Here is a 22775-nt window from a genome sequence, read left to right on the forward strand (position 1 = left end):
CTGATCCTGTAAACACATGCTCAGCTTTTTTGCTCCTGCTGCTGTTAGACTTTACCTTGAACCCCCTTTCAAAAATAAGACAACCTGAAAGTGTATCCCCAGTGAGAATAAGAGCGGTGATGAGGACCACACATCTCTCATCCCTATCCATTGGCATATCTCCCAGGGCATTTAGAGTTGACCACAGCAGGAGTGGCATGGACCAAGGGTTAACCAAGTTCAGAGGACCCCACTGTAGATACAACTAATACAGTCTCCCATGAGCTCAGAGAAACAAGCTCTTCATATGCTTATAGCTGGAGATGCTCATAGTTTCACTAGGCCTATAGAAACTATGAAGGCATCTGATCACTGTGGATTTCTGCCAGTGTGACAAGAAAGGCGGTTTCTACGTTCTTACCTCAGTACTAACACACAGGTTGCTACCAAGGAGTAAGCCAGGAGGGTCCCGATGGACATGAGGTCCACAAGATCTTTCAAGTCAAAAAGAAAGGCCATAACAGCTGTAGGAGAAGAAGGTGAGAGAGAAGAAAAACAAGTAACACAGCAGAACACGCACATCTCAAGAGTGCTAACGATGACACAGCACACGTGTGACTGTTGCTCAGGACTTGGCATGGGAGCTCAAGATGTTCTGAGATGAGGAGAGGCAGGCCTCAGCACATGAATACCCCAAGCCCCCGCATGCTGTCTCAGCACAGCCTCACTAGCTGAAACAAGAGGAACCACTTACTACAGTAAATGCCAGCCTGTTCATCTCATACGGGTATGTTCACCCAAGTACCAAAACTGAGCAGCAGTTTAAGTCACAACCTCAGTGTTGGAGTCCCCCCGTGGAGCCGCAGCACCCCTAAAGGCACAATTATCTCCTGGAAGTAGCTACAGAGGACAGAGGATAAGCAGTACATCGCTGCCTTATGTCTCAGCTCAGGTGGGGTGAAACCAAGCTTGTGCATGCAATGGGACCAAGCATCAAGGAGGGCATCTTCAAGGTAGCATGTCTTGTCATGGGGATTTCCAGAAAAACTTACAGACTGCCGTCCCTTAGGGATTACCCTGCTTACACACCCTCACCAGGCAACCCCAGTTGTACAGAATTTTGTATAGGGGCCTTCAGAAGGCAAGTAAGCAGAGAACACATAGTCAGACATCAGGTAACGCAAACAGTCATATGAGATGCAGGGACCTCAGAGCTGAGCCTGGCCCAGCCTGTCCTTAATGCATAACCTGGAGGCCCAACAACCAGCCCAGCACTCAAACTCAGCTGGCAAGTGCTGTCCCTGCAGCTTCATGTGGGCTTTGGTCCTAGGGCACTATGGACCACTCAGACGAGACCGAAAGGGACTGCAAAGCACTTTTTTAAACTTTATATGGCTCTTTTTCCTACCCCACCACAGTATGGACCCAAGAATACCTGAAGAGAAAGGTGTGGGGGAAGCAGCTGTGAGGAGGCTCTGCGAGTCTCAGCAACAGGAGCTAAGCCCTTTCATAGGAGCTCAGAGCCCAGGGCAGCAGTCTGGCAGCAACTCCCCACCAAAGGTGGCACACACTTTTGTACCAATGGTTCATCCCAGCAGAATGCTCATTGCAGCGGCAGGTAAAGAGGAAGCAGCAAGGCTCTCCTCTTTGCTAAGCATCGTGAGGGAGGGAGAGGCTGCAAGAACAGGGTAAGCCACTCATCCTTGCTGTCTGGGAGGTTTAATTCTGATATTTCTGGGGGGCCAGGAGAAAGAAAAAGAGAACAGGATGGCTGCCAGCTGTGCCTAACTGATTAACAAATGCCAGTGCCACAGGGGCCATCTGCCTGTCTCTGGCTGCTCTGGCATCTTCCGCAGACCTCCTACCCACAGGTGATGAGGTGTCTTCAGCCAAGCCAGACCAGCAGCCACAAGGACACTGGGGCACCACTGGCTTCCACCTTGCAGGGAGTTAATTATTTTTAAGGTCTGCAGAGCACCCAGGGAGCAGATAAAGGCAATTCCTGGCATGAGACAGGATGGCAGCAATGAGCTCTGAGAAAGAGGGACACGCACACAGCAAGCTACTCATGCTCACCCCAGAACCCTCCAAGGCATGCCCTGGAAACCCAGGGCACCCTCTGGGATGTCAAGCTGTGCAACAGATCCGATTAGTAAGTGGGCTAGAGTCAGGCGGACTTATCTGCCCCAATGATGAGCTTATGTCTCCTTTCCTCAGATTCGTGCAAGTCTTTTGATCCTACCTGCAACAGCTCCTGACGTCATTGTTGCAATTCTTGGAGTTTTTCTCTTCTCATCGACTTTAGCCAAGAATTTAAAGAGAAGTCCATCTTCTGCCATAGCGTAAATTATTCGAGGCATCGGAAACATGGTGCCAAGGAGACTACAGACACAGGAGGGAGAAATAATCTACTTATATCACTTCCTGCTGAGCACAGGCACACAAACAAAAGCTAGTTTATGGCAGTATGAACACAGGTGGCTTTTGCTCACTTTAGCTTCTCCTTCATGGGCCCCCTTCGAACACCCATGTTACTGATGGCTGGCAAATGATGGCTCTATGATTTTGGATGCCTAAACTTAGCCATGGGGCATGAAAACAGCCTGACTTTCAGGTAGTAAAAGAGCTGTAACTTCTATGAGCCTCTAGAGTTGCTCACCTAATTGAATATGTCTAAGTTGATCTGAAATGGGCCTCCAGAGTGCAGGAGAAGATGACATATTCTGCCTCCAGCCTGCCCTGCCTCCCATCCAGATGGCTGTCCTGCAGATAATCTGCAGACAGATGGCTTTGGATATGGCAAGCCCCACATGCTGCAGAAGATGCACCCTGCACTACCTGACACAAGTCTGCTCTCCATCCAGCATGCCAGGATGTCCACTGCGTAGTTGCCTCCATGATTTAGTCACTCAATCCATATTTATATTCCTGAAATGCACCTGCTGGGTCTTCTGTTAAGATGGGAATTTCTGAAGTGATACTGGTTACGTGCATCTCTGATATCTATCACAGGGTGAAATCCTGGTCCTTTTGAAGTCAATAGCTCTGAATTTCATGCCTGATCTCTGCTCCATGTTTTACAAGAGCTGGAGATTTGCCTTGAGAGATGCAAAAAGGAAGAGCAGTGTCTTACCTTGTAGAAAGGGCACACAAGGAACCGACAGCCACTGCATAATTGGCTCCATCCCAACCCACATATTTAAAGGCATTGGGTAAAGGGCTATTGGTATCCAGCTGGTAGTAAGGCATCATGAGAGTCAGGGCAGCCGACACACCAAAATAAGCCACAAAGCAAATGAGCAGAGATGCCACGATGCCAATAGGAATGGCCTTCTGAGGGTTTTTTACCTCCTCGCCTAAAAGAAAGAAATTTAAATATCAGCTAAATGACAAGCAAGAACTTTATCCCAATCTAGGGCATGCTGGCTGGGGCTTTCAAAGGTTTTGTGGGCACTGAGGTGCTCTTTGACCATAAAGCTGTCAACAGACTGCTCCATCCACTTGGCCTACCACAGCTGTTTGCTCCCATTTCTGCTGCTCCTGTCAATCCTTCTGATAGACACTTGTGGAAGCCTTGTAAATGCAGTCACAAAAACAGTCTGGATTGAAAACAGTCCTTTCCCCAGAACAGGTTATCCTTGTATACTCCTTCTATCCCACTGATGGTGCAGACCCAAGAAGAGTTCAATGATCACAAATGATGGAAAAAGAAATTATTGTGCAGTTGTAGGACAAATCCCTGGATGACCATTTCAGTAGCATCTCCACCAGAATTAATACACCATGAACATGGCACCATAGGTGCCCAGTTACGGGAAAAGGCAGAGCACCTGATAATCATATGGGTCTTCAAAAATCCCTCCTTAAAAAAGGACCCCCCATAGTTTTTATGGAAAATTTTCAACAACCAAGTAGGGACAAATGTCTAAAAAACCAAAATTCATCAAAATTCAGGCACTGATTAATTATGAAACAGATTTGTGCCTTCCCTGTCCTAAAAAGCTGCTCTGAAAGCAAGGGCTCTTGAGGTTTAACATTTCAGGAGAATGAACTAACAAACACAGATCCATACACCCAGAAGTCAAAAGCAGATGAACATGTTTCTCCTACAAGGAGAGACTCTAGGACTGGCTGGAGTAATGGAGCCAGTACTTCTGAAATTCCTTGCTTGGAATAACAGATAGTATTGCTTTATCTGTCTTTGTCATGATTTCCTTCTTCCTCTGCTCCAACTTTGAAGCAACTCAATTCATGTCTAATGTGAAATCAAGGATCAGCTCCTTTCTCCAGGGAATTGAGATTCTTCTTAGCCAGAAGAAATATGACAATGCTGATGGCTTCTCTCTCTAAATGAGGTATCTTAATCTTTAGAGATTAAAACTCCCCCTGATTCTGAGGCACAGCTTTAGGGTGCAGATGACTCCCCAGAGGCTTCCTCTTTCTTTGGCTCTTCAAATACTCCAAACCATCAGAGCTTCTTCAGCTGAAAGCCCTGAAGAACCCTATTCTAAAATAACCAGTTGATTAAAATATCGGTTAGAATCAGAGGCTCAAACTTCCCCAGTCATACCAAGTATCTGAATCTGGGCCTTCCCTGTTTGCCTACCTGATAAAACTGGACATGATGGACCGTTAGTGACCATCCACAAGAGTGGGCCCTACAGGCAAAGAAGGAGGGAGGAAGTTTGTGGGTTACATGGTCTAATGGCCTGCCACAGCAGCTAGAAGTCAGCACTCAGGCACCCAGGGACTTGGACAAACTCAGCACTTTCACTGTTAGGAGTAGATGATCCAAAACTCTACTTTGAGCTGAGGTTCAGAGAGACAATGAATGTGGTGCCCTGAATTCCCTATTATCTGTGCTCTGCAACATTACTGAAAGCCAATCTACCAGCAACCAGGTTCATAACAACAAAGAACATCTTCCCTCTTACCTGTAGTAGCAATACAGTCAAATCCCACAAAAGCATAAAAACATGTGGCTGCCCCTGAGAGGACTCCATTCCATCCATAAGGCATAAACCCTCCAACACCGTAGAGCTTTTCTTCCTGTGTTTGACTAAAACGCATGGCACTGGATTAGAAGTGATCCTGCCTAGGTGGGAGTAACAAAGCTATTCACACAGCTCATAACAAAATTCAAAGCCGAAGTTTGAAGGAACAGGCTCTCCCTTTCACATGCTAGCATATAAATACAAGGCAAAATGCTAAGCACTACCCAGTGCTGAACTCTGGACTGGCCTGCAACAGGTTGGGGAATGCCCAGAATAAAAATGGTTTGTGGTTTGTTCCCACTACCCATTTTGTGGGGTGGATAAAAATGTCTTGGCTAAGACAAAGAGAAAATAGCATGAATATTAAAAATTCTCTCCTAATATTACTGTATGTGTGTAGATATACATATTCATTTAAACAGAAGCTTTTGAAAAAGCACAAGATGTAATTCTAAAAGCTGAAGACTGAGAAACACATAAACCATATACTTTTCACTTAAGAGGGATTTGGGACAAAGTGTAGGTGAGTAGACATAAGAGAGGAATGCAGGGTGCCACGACTGTCTAAAAGCCATCCAATCCTCTATTCTCAACTTCAAAATTCCTTGTGCCAAGCTAATACTCAAACCATGCTTGCAGCCCTAAGGGAGAAGTGGAGCCTGCATCCCTGACACACCAAATGCTTTGCTGAGCCTTATCCAAAGTTAATTTAAGTCAACATACAGACACATGCTGATCCCAGTGCACTCTGGACTGGGAGCCCAGATCCATGCGCCTGTGTTGAGTGACAAATAAAAAACATATCCTTCAGTTCAAGTGACTTAAGTCACTTTTTTCAGTGAAAAGCCTTTGTAAGGATGAATTAAGGCAATTAAACTAAAGTAAATGCCAAATCTGCAAGTCTTATCAGGTGTAAGCATTTGAACTCTCTCGAAGAAACTCTATTGAGACTTAGATGAAAACTGGCCCACAGAAACAGCACAACCCAAACATGGATTACCCTGGAAATAGTAATAAAGTAAAGTAAACCCCAGACAGATTTTACAAAAATATGAAACGCTACAGGTCAAAGAGCTACATTTTGAAACTATTGCACTAATTGCTCCTTGCATGGGAATAACAGCAGGAAAGGAGGGGGGACCTGTCCTATAGAAGCAATTTGTTTGCAGCAGGTTGAGTTTTGCAGAGGCTCAAGAAGTGGCTTTTACACAAGCTAAATTTGACTCACACAACATTTATAAATCTCGACAGACTGTGCCAAACTTTGCTTCCTTGCAGGCCAGCATAAAGGGTTACATAGCAAGCCAGGACTGAGCTGATGTATATGGAGATATTCAAAGGCCCTCATTCTGTGTTGCAGAGTCTCAAGCAAAAATGAATAGTTTTGTCTAACTAGTAAGCTAACTAACTTGTAAGCTCCTTAATTTTAATCTCGTATAGGATGACAGAATTTTGGCCAAGAAGAAAAATGTCATTAAAAATAGATTTGTGATATGTTTACTGCAATGCATTTAAATTATCTGCAACTTGCCTTCATTTTATTGAGGCGTTTGGAACAAAGTCTCCAAAAGGTACAACAATGCTCCAAGGATATTGCCCAAGCATCCACAGAAAGTACACAGTATACTTGGACATGGCTTCATACAGGCACCAGAGCCAGCCTGGTGAAGCCTTGAGTAGGAGGTTGTCTAAAGAGCTCTTTTCTCTCAAATTTGGATGTCGTACTGGTCACAAGGCTAGAAATGGTGAGTTCTGCAGCAGGGTCCACGTTGACATAGCCTATTCCTAGCAGTTTCAGCCCATCAGTACAGACCGCTTTCAGCAAGCACCCACCAAAGCCAGCTTTGCCTCCAAGGTATTTGGCAAAGGAGGCAGCAATCCCATTCACTGGTTTTCTAATTCACCCCACAACCCCCCCCTACAAACTTGCTATTGAAAATGCACCAGCTTCTGAGATGAGAAGAAAAGATGCAACCTACTTGTCTCCATAAATGCTGTGGCTGGTGTTGTAAATGTCCTGTTCAGTCAGATGCCAGTTTTTAACAGATCCTTTCACGAAACCAGAGATCACGACGAAGCCAAGGACGAGGACGTTGATACAGGTGAACACTTTGTTCACCAGGGCGGATTCTTTCACACCAAATATTAAAAGCCCTAGGGAAAACACGGCAGTCAGGTATTTTGCCACCAGCAGCAGGTGCTGGGGACTCACAGACATAGCCCAACTCTGTTCATGCTGTGCTCTGCCCAACTTACCACACCTCATTTCTCCACAAAGCCAAGTAGCCCAGGTGTAACTCATCCAGAAGTAGAATGAGGACTCCAGCCCAGACATTACTACAGCAGAATGTGCCACATCTTCCCACCCAGCACACCCACGTGGCATGTGCTGCTGGTAAAGTGCTTTGCTAACACAGCTAAACCTACAGTACATTCAACGCCAGCTCTGGTCACCTCATGCTGCTACACTCTGCCACCTAGACACAGCCTGGAACTCTACCCAGAGACCCGGAGAAAGCACCATAGGTGGTTTTTTATGAAGGAACATTGTCTTAGAGTTCTTGGCCAAATGCAGAAGTTATGAACAAGAGTCAACTTTCCTTAGAAACAAGAGGAAATACAAGCAAGGACCAAATCCAGGAGGATTCTACTTTTAGCAGCTATTTCTAGTGCTGAAGACACAGAAGAAGGTGGCATCTTGGGAATTCTGCTCCCATTTAAATCAGTAGGAGCTTTGCCAGTGATCTCAGCAAGAGCACGATTTCAGCCTGGTCTTAAGACAATCTATCTGAAGAAGAGCATGGTCACAGGCTTTGGCAAACACAATCTCACTAAGGCATAGCTTGGCTCCTCAGAACGACAAGCTCTCATAACTTGCATTTACTCTTCAGGTGCCAAACTTTTAAGAACTGAAACCTTTAATCCAAATCTAAGGCTGAGGGAGAAGGTAACAAAACTTCACACAGGCCTCAGGGAGAAGACAAGAACAACACAGTTTTTTCCTTTTACTGCTACTCCAAAGAACTTCAAGGAGAGGGGAGCATCCTGCGCACTCACCTTTCCTTCTTTTAAGACAGGAAATAAGCTGACACAGCCATATCAAGGAAGCATTTCAAAAGATTGCATACCTGCCCATGAAAACTTGTAAGGTACCTAGTAGAACTCTGAAGCTCAAGATAGTGCAAGTAGAAATAAACTTGTGGTGCTTATATTTGAGATTAAAGCTGCTCATTCAGCAGCTTTTTTGAGAAAAGACTGGCTTGCATTTTTTATTAAAATCAAGGGAATTTGCTTCATGCAGAGCCATAAAGCCATCCGTAATCTGCATAATTTTACACTTTGGTATTGTTAAAGTAAGAAGTCCTAAATTTTCTAAATTGTATCTGAGATGAAAGACCAGAATCTAACCTGAAATTAGAGCAATTATATACAAATGAACAATGAGGAAAATCTTTTCTCCCATTCAGATGTAATCCCAAAAACAGAGGGCTGCTACTGACTTCATCAGCCCTTGATATAGTCCTAGATCCAAATGCAAACCCAGATCTCAAAGCCTCCCTTGCTTATGAGGCCTGTGCTCATGAGCACAGCTCAGGCTGTGAGAAGGTCATTCTGATCAGTGGGAAATGTCAGGATAACCTTGGTAGTGTGGCACTGCAGCTTCTGTGTTCTGGAAACCACAAAGGAGTACATAAGAAGCATAATCTTTCAAATTTGCCTAAACTTGGTAACGCTTTGCAAGATCCAGTTGGAGCAGAGGTAAACATTCAGAAGGATTTTGATCTTATAAGTTTTCAAAACTTTTCCCAATTATGATCAAAGCCTTGGCACATTTGTAGAAAAAGAAAAGACGCCTTGACTGTTTATTACACATTTATTTCTCTGGATACTTGAATTCACTTCTGCAAACTGAAGCCCATATATATTTTTAAAAAAACAAAACAGTAGTAGATGAGACTGTAACCGAGTCTGTGGTTTTTTTCCTCACTTTCCTATCTCAAGACAGCAAAAACTGGCAGATTATCGTAGGGGGAATAAGGTTAATAGACCAACTGTATGAAATTCTTGTGTAATAGGATTTGTGGAGGGAAGGATTAAACTTCCATACCTGATTGAGGATAACAAGTCACCTTTTCTTTTCCTCCTTATATAAAATTTGATTGAAGGTTTTAAAAGTGGCTCAAAAATATTGAGAATGCTCCCCTCTAATTAAAAACCTTATAAACAGGCTATGCCCTGTGCTAACTCCACAGCAGCTATATAGGTCAATCCAACACTTGTAGGAAAGAAAGAGTCTCTAACACGTTGTCCAAAATAAATCAGGACTTCGTGCTCATTCCAAAAGCAAACAACGAAATTACAGGAGAAGGAGGTCCAAAACTCACAACCCCCCAGTGTTTCACCTGTTAGAATGATGATTATCACCACAGCAAAGATGTCTGGGTATTTTGCTAGCACTCCAGGAGCATCCATCGTCATGTACTTTTTACAAAATTCTTCAATGTGCTTCCCTATGATTTCATCAAATGTTGCACTCCAGGCTCTGGCCACGCTTGAGGTTCCTGCCAGAGGACAGAAAGGACAGAGATCACCCTTTGTGGCTGGCATATGTTCCAAACTAGGGGCATCTTGCAAGGCTTTTTGGCATGGAGGGCCTCAAAGCAACATTACGTGTGCTCCCAGGTGCTGGGAGTAGCCTTTCCTCCGCATATCCAGCTCACAGCCTGTGTTCATGCCTGGCATCTGCTCTGATGGTAACACACACAGGTGGTGGGTCTCAGACTGATGCCCAGCTGACAAGATGAAAAATATCCTTTTACTTTGGCTTCCTCATAAACCTCAACTTTGCCTTAGATACTGCCCAGACCGACCTTTTCCTTACACCCCCAGCAGCCTGACTTTCCCCCAAACTTGGTAATTTATGTTACCAGAGAGGTCCAAGTGTCATGCTGGCAGAGGACCCTCGTAGCCCCAGTGGGGTGACTGCAGGCCAGGCAGAGGGACCTCACAGAAGCCAGCTGCCCTCCAGCAGCACAGTGCTGGAGCACCAGAGCCTGGACCACACCACTTGCCCAGTTCTGCATGCTCTGCTCTCTCGTGACTTGCAGGTCTGCTCTGACCTCCAGTGCTAGAGCATCCAAGCAAGATAAAGACTCAGATACGATTTACAGGTTATTTGAGCATAAGTCAGCCTACTGCAGGATGCTGGCGATGATCCCAGCAAGTGCCATGACTCCTGCCTGTAGCAAGTGCTCAGACTTTGCCCTCTGGGTTCGCCGTTTGCTGCGGTTTCGAGAGCACCCAACCACGTGCAGCTTGCTGGTATGAGGAGTGAACCTGTAGTCTTAAGACAATCAAGTTAGGGACATTGTATGGACCATAACAGTCAGTTCAGAGAACTGAAATAGTAACAATGAGGAGCTACCACCAGACAGTGACAGCATTTTGTAAAATAAGTAGGTTTGGGTAAAAGCCAATTTCTCCATCTCCTGTGTTAAAGTTACCATCATACTCCCCATGTCTCATACAGTACACTATATATAACTGCACCTAATTGCATGATATAATTACTACTGTACATAATTACCTAATTAAAAAAAGAGGTTGGCTTGGTTTTAGTTTGCAGAGTAGTTCCTCAGAGGATGCCATCAGGGGCCCCCTTCCACCCAGAACAGCTTGTTCTGAGACACTCACCTGTGTGTGGGTGTTCAAGTCCCAACTCCGGCACCTGCAATCATGTCAAACAATGTCCGTGCTCACCTACAGCTAAATCCTCTGCAGCGGCGGCGGGCAGCACCTGTAGCACAGCTGGGAACACTCACCGCCCCAGTCCAGCTTTGCAACAGCATAAAAATAAGCTGCAGAACAGACCTGTTCGGAGACTCTTCTGTTCACTGAGACAGCAAAGTGCACAGTGTGAACACCTTTAATGAGGTGGGACATCATTGCCATCAATTTAAACTTGAAAAATTCCAAAAGTTATTGTATAGCACATTACAATTTTTCAGCTTAACTTTGGCACGATTTGAGGAAAAAGACTATTTTAACGCTATTTTTTTTGTCCTAGCACTAATATTTCATGTTCTAGGACAGGAACAACCAGCTCCTGCATGTGTTATATTAGATGCCAGTTGCTTGGATGCCAGTTCCACGTAGTTATCAGCCGTTTACCATGAACTCTCTGTAACCAACAGCCTTGAGGGAGCAGGGGGAATCTGACATTCTTCCAACATCGCAGACAACTGGATAATCTCCTGCTGTTGCTAAGAGAGTACAGTGCAAAGACATTCAACTTGTACCCAGGAGGACTGGGTCAGCCAAACCTCACCAGATTTGATCTGATTCCTGCCTGCAGCTCACCACCCCCAGGAGAACTGCTGAACGCAGGTGTCGGACTCACAGCAGGAACAGGTGCAGGCTAGAAGGTCACCAAGTGCCAGAAACCCAGCAGCAGCCATTCACCAGGGATGCTGTTACTCATCATACTCATCATACTACCAGCTCCCACCAGCTTCCAGTTCCTGAAATGCCTCCTACAATCTGGCACGGTTCCCCAAACTTACATCCTCCCAGAAGAAAGGCCACAGCAGATCCTGGTCCTGGACACCTTCTTCCTTCTCTCTAGACCTTAACTGATCAGTTGCACACCCATTTTTTCCTCATCACCCACCTCGGGGACCTCACATCAGCCTTCCCCCAAGCCAAGTCACTTCAATTAATTAAAAGCTATTGGCCACCCATCCCAGGACCCCAGGATTTCTTTTTCCACCCCCACAATACTTTCTGAACAGATGCCTGAGAACTTCAGCATGAAAACATCAAGTAGACTGAGCCCCTTAGAGATGCAAGCTCAGTTACAGTGGCACTGCTTGGCATTTTCTCAGCACAAATGAGAAAAAAACTGGCTTTCTGCCCCTCTCAACTCCTGGCTCTGAAGTGCAGCATGTGCCTGCCAATACATCTTTCTCCTCCACACCCTTGAAGCTGCTGGGAGTTGTCCTTGCTCACAGGAGGGGCAATTAGCATTGGGAAAAAGGCTGGATAAGATAAAGAAACAGAGACCTCCTATACTTCATATCCTCCCCCAGTTGTTTTTCCTCCTTAGTCACCCTTCCTCATAGATTATGAGGAAGCCAGTTTGCAAACACATGTTTTTGACACAGGAATGAAATAAAAGTAAAAAAGTTGTGTTTGAACACATTAATAGACTGTATCTACTTATTTTTTACTGAATTTTCTGCCTTGTGATAATACACTGAGCAGCCAACTCTGAAATAAAAACGGAGGCAGTCATTCAAAAGCCATTATGACAGGGCAAAAAAAAAAGTCTCAGAAATACCACTCTGAGCCCAGATCCTGAGCATATAACATTCAGAAGGCAAATCTTTTCATCGTGCATTTGCAGAATCAGGTTTTGGGACAGCATCCACAGTTATGTCAGTCATTTTGGTCGTCCAGTATCATGGTGGGAAGGGACCCAAAACCAATTAGATGAGGAGCACGAAGGAGACGATTTATCATTACCTTTCTGGAACAGAAGAAAAATCACCAAGAAGTCTGTTCAAATTTTCTACATGTAGGCTAAGCAGAGTCCATTTTAGAAGTCTGGAGGAAATTACATGCTCACTTTTTAAAAAAATTATTTTTATCCCCTCCTTGCAGTGAATACTATTCACAAAAGAACAGCAGGACTCGGATTTCCTAAGGAGATGAGCTTAATGACTCTGGCTTTTCATCTCATTTCTTTCTTTTTTTTCCTTTTTTTTTTACAAAAAAAAAAAAAAGAGGAAGAGGAAAGGAGGAAAATGTTTCAGGTGACACACAGAGCAGAGCCAACATGACCTCAAACAGCTGCTAAGCCACTATGTTGTTCTTGATATGATCTTACCCTCCATGGGAAGGTGAATTCCATGGAAACTAAATTCCAAAGTAATACTTACATATCCCATAAAATGCACTAAAAAAAACACCATGCCTTTAATAATTTAGCATACAATCAGTTTTCACTTTAACTAGTAAGCTTTCACTCTCAACTGGCAAGTTGGTTGCAGACTTAATTACAAGCGTGATGACAAGCAGCCTGCCCAGAATGTGCTTGAAAAGACATGAATCCTTAATTAGCAAAGTGTGGCTTAGTTTTAATGTACCAGCTGAGTTGTATAGCACATGCTCTGAGCTTCATCCAGGGCCTCTCCTAGTGGGAGTCAAGGGCTTAGAAGGGATTTGGTTTGTACTTTTCAGAGACTGTGAACCTGCAGATCATCCTCAGCTTAATTCTGCAGGCGTTCACAAGACAAAACTCTGATCTCCAGATACTTTAAATAGATCCCAAAGGGACCAGAATTAATCCTTGATCAGCTATGAGTACAAATGCTCTGTATAAAAGCATCTTTCCATCAGCAATTCCTTTCTCAGCAGAGGGAACACTCTTTTGCATCCTGGCAAGTGTGCAGCAGCTAGGGGATGCCAAAGGGATGAGGTGGAGATTCAGAAGTCACAACAGCAATAAGCCTGCATCAGGACAAACCCTCAGCCAGCAGCACACCACTTTGTAGCTGACTGACAGGAGCCAGCAACAACACACCCCACAGATGAGTCCTGAAATCCTCTGTGAGTGCAAGAGTGAACCATCTATTTTGTAGCAGTAGCACAGGTACTCAAACAAGGCTGACCTCACAAACCAGGCTGCCACCCTGAACTAAATCTAGGGTGTCACAGCCCACCCACCATACTTACCAATAATATAGGAGAGGATTAGATTCCAACCTGTGATGAAGGCCCACAGCTCACCCACAGTCACATAGCTGTAGAGATAAGCTGATCCTGTCTTAGGAACTCGAGCACCGAATTCTCCATAGCAGAGTCCGGCCAGCACCGAAGCCAAGGCAGCAATCAAGAAGGAGAGAACGATGGCAGGTCCCGCATTTTCCCGTGCCACAGCTCCAGCCAGTACATAGACACCGGCACCCAAAGTGCTGCCTACACCCAAAGCCACCAAGTCAAACGTGTTGAGGCACCGTGAAAGCTGACTGTCTTCTCGAGTGCAGTCAACATTTTTCCGGCGAAGAAGCTGGTTTCCAAAATTGGTAATTTTCTGACACTCCATCTTTGTGTTTGAGCCTGCAAGAAAGATGCTTCCATCATTATCTAGCGCAGAATACGCTCCCAAAACAGCATCGCTGCACAGGTACAATGCTACAGCACTGTTACATTTCACCAAATGAAACTGCCCACTTTCCACCTTTTTACATGGCAAAGTGTCTCCCATTTTACCTAGACTTAGCACAGGTAATTAAAACAAACAAACCCAAAGTACTTTCTACTTCCAGCTCCCAGCCATGCTGCAAAGCCTGTGTGATCCCAGGGGAGAGGTAGCACTTTAGTCCAGCTTCCACCCCACTACACAGTCACCCAGTCAACACACAAGTGGGCAAGCCAAAAATGCAAAGTCCACCTTTCAGATTTCAGAGGGGTTCTCCCGTTCTAGGCATAAGAGTACTTTAAAAGTGAATGTCCCAGTTGCCCCATTTACCACACTTTGGGTCACGCTGCAGAGAGCTTGTGAAGTGCACAAAACAGATACTACTGGGATGAACTTAAACCTGAGGATGTTGTAGGGGCATACATAACATATCCCAACCTGATGGGTGCTCAGTCTGCAGGAAGAGCTACTCCAGGATAAATTCCCCTATCAGATGTATTGTGCAGACATCAGATTCTCAGAAACAACTGCTTTGCTCTACAAATCTACAGGTTGTGTGGACACAGCCTACAAGGATGAATCTCATCTTCCATCTTAGACAGCATCCTGTAGCTCTGAGAGCCCGACCCCAATATCCACACCGCACCATTAAGCCTGGTTTCAGCAACAAGGCTTTAAAAATGTTTCTTCATTTATTATGGAAAAGGAAAAGGTTCTTTTATTTTGATGCAATGCTGGACTGTGGTGTACACTTTCCAGCAGTACACATTGCACATTAACATCAATACTATGATGAGAATAATGTGTAGGCAAAGATATTACTAAATGCAATTTATAACACGATTCAGTGAGATTGGTACTTCATCAGCTCCACAAAAACCCAGTGTAAAAGGTGAGAAAATACATGCTAAGAAACTTAATCAACTGTTAAATCCATGCTTCAGTTTTGTCACCATAAAATCAACTACAAAACCAAAAATCCTCTTCCCTTTTCCAAGACACCAGTCCTAAATCCTGGCTTAAATCCCTTTCTCGTGGCTTTATGCTAACTCCCCAACTATGAGAAAGTAATTACAACTGCAGGAACAGGGCTGAGGATTTGCAAGTCCCACTGTGTCAGGAATTGTCTCCCACCAACACACTCCCAACAGACATGGATTTAGACAAATGGAGAAAGGCAGGTTTGAGGCCAATCAGAAAAATCTCATTTCACTAACCATGGGAGTTCCCAGTGCATACAGAGAGGGAAAACTATCTTCTCTCTTCAGTAGGAAGACAGACCTAAGTTTTTAAGTAAGTGCATTCATATCAGATTGTTCACACAGCCCACTTGAACCTTACACAAATTTGTATCAGCCAGGATTGCTTTTGGCTGGACACCTGCCCACCCCTCCAAGTCTGGGAAAGGACAGTCCTGAACTCTGAACTGGATTAAACACACAGGATTGTAGCACTGGAACATTCCCTATGAATTTTGTTGGTTTCTAGGACAACACAAGTCCTAGGTTTTGCCTAACTCTCAGAGTGATGCAGAGATCCCACTGATGCCTCCATCCTATGAAGACCACAGCAATGGGGCTAACTCATCCACTCTGCTCAGCAGTGGTTCTGGTTTACATTTAGCCTGGAGCTCCAGGAAACGGGAAGAATCCCAGTGCCATGCACCAAGAAGAAAATGCAGCAGAAGATACAAAAAAAGCCCTCCAAATCAAAACAAAGAAATCCCTGTCATAAACTGCAGCCAACTGTGAGAGATACACACAGAAGATGTGCTAATGAATTTATTTTCCAAAGTCAGTGTCAAAGGCAAGACCAGTTTGACTCAGAACCAAACTCGGGATTTCAGGACAAACACGGGTTTATTCTGAGGTATACAGAAACATCAAGACATGCCAAAGGACTGCTGAAAAACAGTTTACTTCTTGCTAAGTCAATATTTATGACAAGGTTTAGACGTTCAATGGCCCAAACAGAAGAGTTAGAAGCAGCATAGAAGACTATAGGGAAGTCCCAGCTGAGGCTATTAATAAAGACAGAAAAAGGAAAGGAGGTAAAGAGAGGATCCAGTTCAGGGAGAAGCTGAGCAATGCGCCAGAGAGGTCTACAGGGATGCAGTGTAGGTGGGCGGGGTTCACATACCCTTTGCACAGAGCCCTGGTCAGGCCTGGATGGACCCCTGTGGCTGAGCTGGACAAACAGTAGGGAGAAAACTCAGAGGTTTTCCTGAGACATTTAATTCTTGGTGAGGCTACAAGTCTAGGCCTCTCCAGATCTCAGCAATTTATGCAATGTTTCATGTTCCTCAGGATTTGCACCTCCAAGTTGACATCAACCTTGCTGAGCACACTGGGTTTCATCCTACAAGGTGCTGAACACTTCTTACATGGAAAAGTAAGATGAGGGAGGAGGGTTGGACCGTGTAATGTGCAGAAGGAAAAGGTTTGTGATGTGCACTCCTTCATCAACACATGGGCTTCTATGATCCCCACACAATGGGAACAGGGCTGAACATAATTGCTAAATGGCACTAATGATATGCCTGCTTGCAGAGTGTGAGTGACCTACTGTCCCCACACAGCGCACAAAGCTCCAAGGAGGATATGCTCTGTGGTGGACAGAAGAAAAAGGCAGAGGTCAGGCTGTGCAGTCTGACATTATCTTTGTCCAGGCAAGTGCCTCTTAGTGGAGGTGGACCAAAGTTCCCTGCAGGTGAGAGCCACTCTTCTTCCTCCTTCCCCCACCGCTGACACCCAAGGAGCTGTGCATGCTAAGCCTCTTTCAGGATTTGGCTCAAGGACTTTCTGGCTTCAAAAACACGCTACTTAATAACAATGGTAGACCTTTTACTTCTTACATAGCCATTTACCTTAACTAAATCTGGTGTCTTGCAAAACAAACATGACTTAGTGGTCCCAAATCAATGGGAGTTTTAGCTCTGCTTTGAAAATGGAGGTGTATCTGATACCCAATGCCCGGCCGTCACACACATCATAAGAAATCACTTCTTTGGCAACAACAGAGCTGGGGAGGGGCAATGGCCCCAGGAGAAAAACAGTCCCTTAGAGCAGGGATGGAGGATCAGGGCATGAACTTGGTAGGGTTTTTGGGGGCAGAGTGATGTACAATTTATTCTTTAAAAAAAAAAAATCTAGTGATTTACTTCAAGTTTATGTATCACTCAAGAGTATCCCACAAGAAACTTATTTCAAAATTATTTCATTTTGGAGTTCCCTCTGGCATATCTACAAGAATTCACAGATGTACTACAGCTATCAAGAATAAAGCAGAACCGCCTCTTATGGATAATTTGTTTAGAAGAGGGGCTATTTAATTACGACAGATCTGGAAATTAAGATCAGCATCCTGCAATTGGCTTAATGCCAGTGGACAGCGTTGTTCTAGCTCATCTCCAGATCAAGATATCAACTTCCTCCTGCCTCAAAAGCCTCTCAAAATCTGAGCATCTCTGTTGTGAATAAAATGCTTCCTACAGCTGCAGGTAACAGCCAGGGAGCTGCGTGCAGGGTATGGTACCCTGTCATGGTTTGAGATAGTCCCAAAATCCATGTTCTGCGGCCCTTGAACACAGAACTGTCGTTCATCTCACAGACAACTGATCACCATCCTAAGCACCTCTTACATGTTTTCACTGCTTTTGAAACAGCAGGTACCAAATCAACCTTTCACTTTCAATTATATTCACTGTAGCCTGACAAAGAGACCTTCAATAAAGATAAGTAGGATTTTTTTCAGGAGAACAATCTTTTGCTTTAGCAGGATGCAGTACAGGGGTCATTACACCTTTGCCCAAAACCCTTCCTCTGTATCATTTGTTATCTTTGCAATTGTATCAAAGGGTGATTTTGGTGGAGATTATTATTTTTCCCTTCTTAGAAGTTGGATCCAGCTGTGATCTGACTGTTTCAGACAGCGATCCTTGCCTTTGAAGTGAGGAAACGTGTTCTGGGCTGGTTCCTCCCACTCCCACTCCCAACCCCACTTGACACGATGAGCCATTTTTTGAATGTAAAGTCAGTATTCCCATGGTATAATGCAGTCCTAGTAACATAAAACAATATAAATTATTCCAGAAATGTGACCTGATGGTAAATAACCACCTTCCAATTGAGGAAACTTGATCTGAATGAACGGCGATTAGCTTTCTTCTGCACACGCCTAGCTCTCACCCCTGCTTTAGCTTTGGTTTCTCCAATGAGAAACAACAAGCTGCAAGCCTTGACCACTCAGATCCTGCATAGGAAATGCCTTCGCCCCAAGGCTCTGGGCATTCCATGTTTCACCAGGAGCCAAGGTCTTTGAGAGCACTGGGAAGCAATGACACACTTGGATAACTTAGCAAGGCGGATCCTGGGGCAGGGGCCACATCCTCAGGTGAAATCCTGTCCCACTGAAGTCAATGGCAAAGCTTCCACCAACTTCAATAGCAGCCAAATTCCACCCAGTGCTACTGGTCCTTGTCTTTTATTTACAATGCATTTTATGTTTGTTACTCTTGTTCCCTGTCCAAACTCTTGAGCCTTGACTGTATTGTATTTTCAAATAAAATAAGATATTCTTCCTCCTCTTATCTAATGGTTAACATACCTATTACATCAGGTCGATAGATTTCCTTCCCCATTAACAACATTTTTAAAAACAACATTCTTCAAAACAAACTCATAAGATAATAAGCAATCTTGCATGTGGTTAACAGCAAAAAGTAAACCATAACAAACATCTGTCCAGCTAAACATAAAACACCATGTATAAAAATAAGCTGACAGGGCACCATTTTACATAAGCAGTACTATCACTTCCTCAACAATTACAATTTGTTTCAGCTTCTGAAAAACCACTCCTTATCTTTTTCAAGGCATTGCTGCTCCTGAGAATTTTCTTCTCCGTGTTGCAGAAGAGCATAAAATTAAAGCTGATTAGGCAGAACAAGGAGTTTTCTACTAAGGAAAAAAGAAAACCTAAGCCTAACCCTGCTGCATGTCTAATGAACTCCTCAGGCACCTCCTTGGAGGAGGCATGAGCAGAAATCCGCATTCAGCATTGTCCCACATATGCTTATTTTGAAACATGGAAAATGTGGAAACGTGGAAAATGTCTACTGCCATCAGTACTCTTCTCTCACAGCAAAATCATGTTCTGTGGACAGTCTCAGATTTGTTGAAGGCCAAAAAGATGCTGAGGAAAAATATCCCCCATATAGCTGTATCATCACTGCTACTCATCTGCAGAACAAAGAGCTTGTGCTCGCACCACGTTGGTATATTTGCAATGTGAAATGCTTTTGACCCTGTATTTTTAGTTTAAACACAGTCAGCTCCTTGATCAGGCATGTAGTGATGACAACTTTTTGATCAACACATGGGTAACAAACCCACTTGGGAGCCCTTTGCAAAAGGCTGATTTTGCTACTTCCATCCCCAAGGTAGCATCATTCACAGAGAAGTCCTATGCAGAAAAAGAAGACGTGGAAAACCTCAATTCCTACTGCTGCTGTGAGCATTACAGATACTTTGGGGGTGTCAGATCTGACTGCAGACTCCTAAATGCAAAGAGATCATGTTGTAAGGGATGAAACTAGAACCACTGAATGTTTTTTGAAGCATCATTCAGACAGCCAAAAGTCACCAAGGCATGTAAGTCCTCAGTGCAATACTTGACAGTATAAAGCAGGAATTGTGTCAGATACGTCCTTCCAAAATGTCTTGCCTTGAAAATCTCCAATATTTTGTTATGTTACTCTGCAACAAACAACAGAGAGGAGACAAGATGGCTACAGAAGATGCTGAACGTTCCCAACAGACATTTGAACACCTACCTCAAGATTTTTAGAAACAGAAGCAAAGGATGTGGCATCAGCCCCCACGGTGCATCTGGTTGTGTCCCTGAAGCTGTTGAAAGTGTCCCCACCACCTGTGCTGAGCAGGGCAGGCAGTTTAGAGAAGACAAGCTTGAGACAAGTGCTGAGAACTGACTCAGAGGCTGGGACCACAGGCATTTGCAGATGCCAGCCACCAGCAAAAAGGCTGACGAAAGTAAAGGCATGACCAAGCGTTCACATTATGCAAAACTGGGAGGCATCTTACCATAGCAGCAGCAATGGTAAGGAGTCCAAGCCAAAAGCCACCAAAGTAGCTGTAATTCTTTGCACTTGTTTCACTGTGTGCAAAGAGATGCTGTCTGGATGAACTATTTTAGCCAGACAAGGAATGTATTGTCCATGTGCTGTTAAACTGTTCCCTCCTTGATTATCATAATTCTATATTTTTTCTTTTTCACACTGTGCATATGTATGCCTATATCTCAATATACATTAATCTAGATTACATCACAGTATATATATATATATATATATATACACACACGGACATTATTGTTATATTCTTTGCCAACTCTGTCATTAAAAACGAAGATCAAGCACTAGCAAGGCATTTGCTACTCAAAAGAAGGAAGCCACTCAGTTAAATATAAACTCACACTAAATTAAGAGAAGGGCACGCACATGTGGGGGTGTGAAGTGTATACAATATGCAGTCTTATTCACCTGCTTAACAGCACGCTGCCCATATGAAGGGGACCCTATTACTCTGCTGAGTGCAGATCTTTAACACCACAGCAGAGGTGGTACTGAGGAACCAGCACACTGTCACAGATGGCTGGGCATGGTGCAGGTTCTGTTACTCAAGCTCCTGAGTGTTAGGGACATTTCCGAGGCAGTATCTCCCATTCCTCTCCACATCTCATAGACCTGGAGGATTTCTTCCATTGGAAAAGGAGCAGTGAGGTGCCCTCTCTAATCCCTACGCCACCCACTTACTGGCAATCAGTTATTGAAGTGAACACCAAGTCCCACTGGACATGAAGAAGGTGCTGATGCTCTAGTACCACCTTGGGAGAATGTCAGGGTGCTGCAGCTCACCCATCCGCTTTCCATACTGTTACAGCTACCAACTGTATCAAGGTCAAAAAATCCACTCCCATCCCAAGATAACTTTCAAGATGGCAAAGACAATCCTTTTCCCCAAGTCCAGGCAAGAAGCCTCAACTTCCCCAAAATTTCAAAGCAGGCAAACTTCAATGTTTTGTCTCAACACCTGCAGAAAACTCCATCCAGGTTATTTGTGATGATACACAAAACCCATTTTGAAGTGAGCAGCCATTTTTGACCAAAACAAAGGAGAGAGGTTCCTGCTGTGAAAGTCATGGGAAGAATGCTTCAAACTCTCAGAATTCAACCTTCAAAATCTCCAAAATGGAAGCTGTGATGCCCAAAGCTCCAGCTGTGATTAACATCAAAAGTGGTACACAGTAAGCCATTCAACAGATAAAAGGTTGGGTAGACATTTATTCCCCTGCTTAGCTACTGCAGAAAAACACATCCTATCATGCTTAAATTGCAGTGAGGAACTTGATGTTACAACTGCTTTTCAGCTGCGGATACGATGAAAGGCTAGGACAGGATACCACCCAAGTGTTGCAAGAACAGGTTAGAGAAGTACCTTTTAGACAAACTGGATATAGTGCACCCTGCCTCAAAGCAGGAAAGACTCAGGTGCAGCCAGACAGCATGTTTGTTTTGGCAGGGTTAAATAATGAAATCAGCTGTTCCTCCCCTCTGGCTACTGTGCTGTAGTACCCCGTAGCTGTATCAGAATAACCACTGGGGAATTGTTCTGAAAACAGCACCACTGAAACGAACTCAACCCTCTGCCTACAGCTGACTGGGTAGCAATCCACCACAGACAGCAGCCAGGGCAGAGGAGAGGGATGCAACGCTTTCCAGGATGGATTCCCACCCAAGAAGTACCATCCAGCAAAAAGTGCCTTCAGTGCTCTCAGCCCTTTCAGTCCACACTTCAAATTTCAGCTACTGAGGATCCTCAGGCAGCTCAAAACAGCACCCAGATGTTTGGAGAAGGACAGCATCGCATTTGCCATCCACAACTCCTCAGAGATCAGAAAGTTGCAGAAATGTCTTCCTGCCTAGCCAAAGGGCATCAAACCTCTCTAATTGCATGAATCACTATTTTCTGAAGAAAAAGCATCTAATTGAAAAGTCTCCCACCAGGTCTAGAACAGTCTCCTCAAACAGTTCCTCAGCACGACTTCGAATTACACTTTGTAAGAAAATTGCTTGATTTAACTCCCTCAATTTGTCATAAAACCCAAGGGGATCTCCACCAATAATTAAACTTCCCAAATGAGAGCCTGAGACAGACTGCCAGGAATTCAAGTGAAGTGACCCATAGCCTGCCAGGGACTCAGCCTACGCATCGAGCAGAAAAAAAACTTATGCTCTGGGAAACAATATCAAATAAGCGAGTTTCTCTCTCTCCTTAAAACAAGATAAAACGAAGACAAATCTTTGCTTAGCCAAAAGTCATTCACCATGTCATTCAGCATGCTCCTGTTGTGGTCCTTGGACAAGAGTCCTTGGAAGAAGGTGGAAGAATGTCCCTTAGAGGATGAGGAAGCAAGTCAGACAGAGATAGAAGTAGGCTGTTATTAAAACAATAGTGGGGAAACAAACAAAACATTAAGACCCCAACCTTCATATAGAACAAAAATATTATCCTGCACAGTCA

The 22775-nt window shown here is 44.3% G+C and overlaps 1 protein-coding gene across 1 annotated transcript in view; it reads right to left on the reverse strand.

The window, feature by feature from the left end:
* SLC7A1 (solute carrier family 7 member 1) overlaps positions 1 to 22775 on the reverse strand; it is a 36007-nt gene that overhangs the window by 10676 nt on the left and 2556 nt on the right. Inside the window, exons 2-8 of the mRNA XM_008926139.3 lie at positions 13710 to 14093; positions 9377 to 9535; positions 6953 to 7127; positions 4914 to 5038; positions 3113 to 3335; positions 2222 to 2361; positions 401 to 503 (exon numbers count right to left, since the gene is read on the reverse strand). Coding sequence (XP_008924387.1) covers positions 401 to 503; positions 2222 to 2361; positions 3113 to 3335; positions 4914 to 5038; positions 6953 to 7127; positions 9377 to 9535; positions 13710 to 14079 — 1295 coding nt within the window. The 5' untranslated portion in view covers positions 14080 to 14093. The remainder of the gene's footprint in view (positions 1 to 400; positions 504 to 2221; positions 2362 to 3112; positions 3336 to 4913; positions 5039 to 6952; positions 7128 to 9376; positions 9536 to 13709; positions 14094 to 22775) is intronic.

This window comes from Manacus vitellinus, unplaced genomic scaffold (genome assembly GCF_001715985.3).
Source record: "Manacus vitellinus isolate BGI_N305 unplaced genomic scaffold, ASM171598v3 scaffold_2_pilon, whole genome shotgun sequence".
NCBI lineage: Eukaryota > Metazoa > Chordata > Aves > Passeriformes > Pipridae > Manacus > Manacus vitellinus.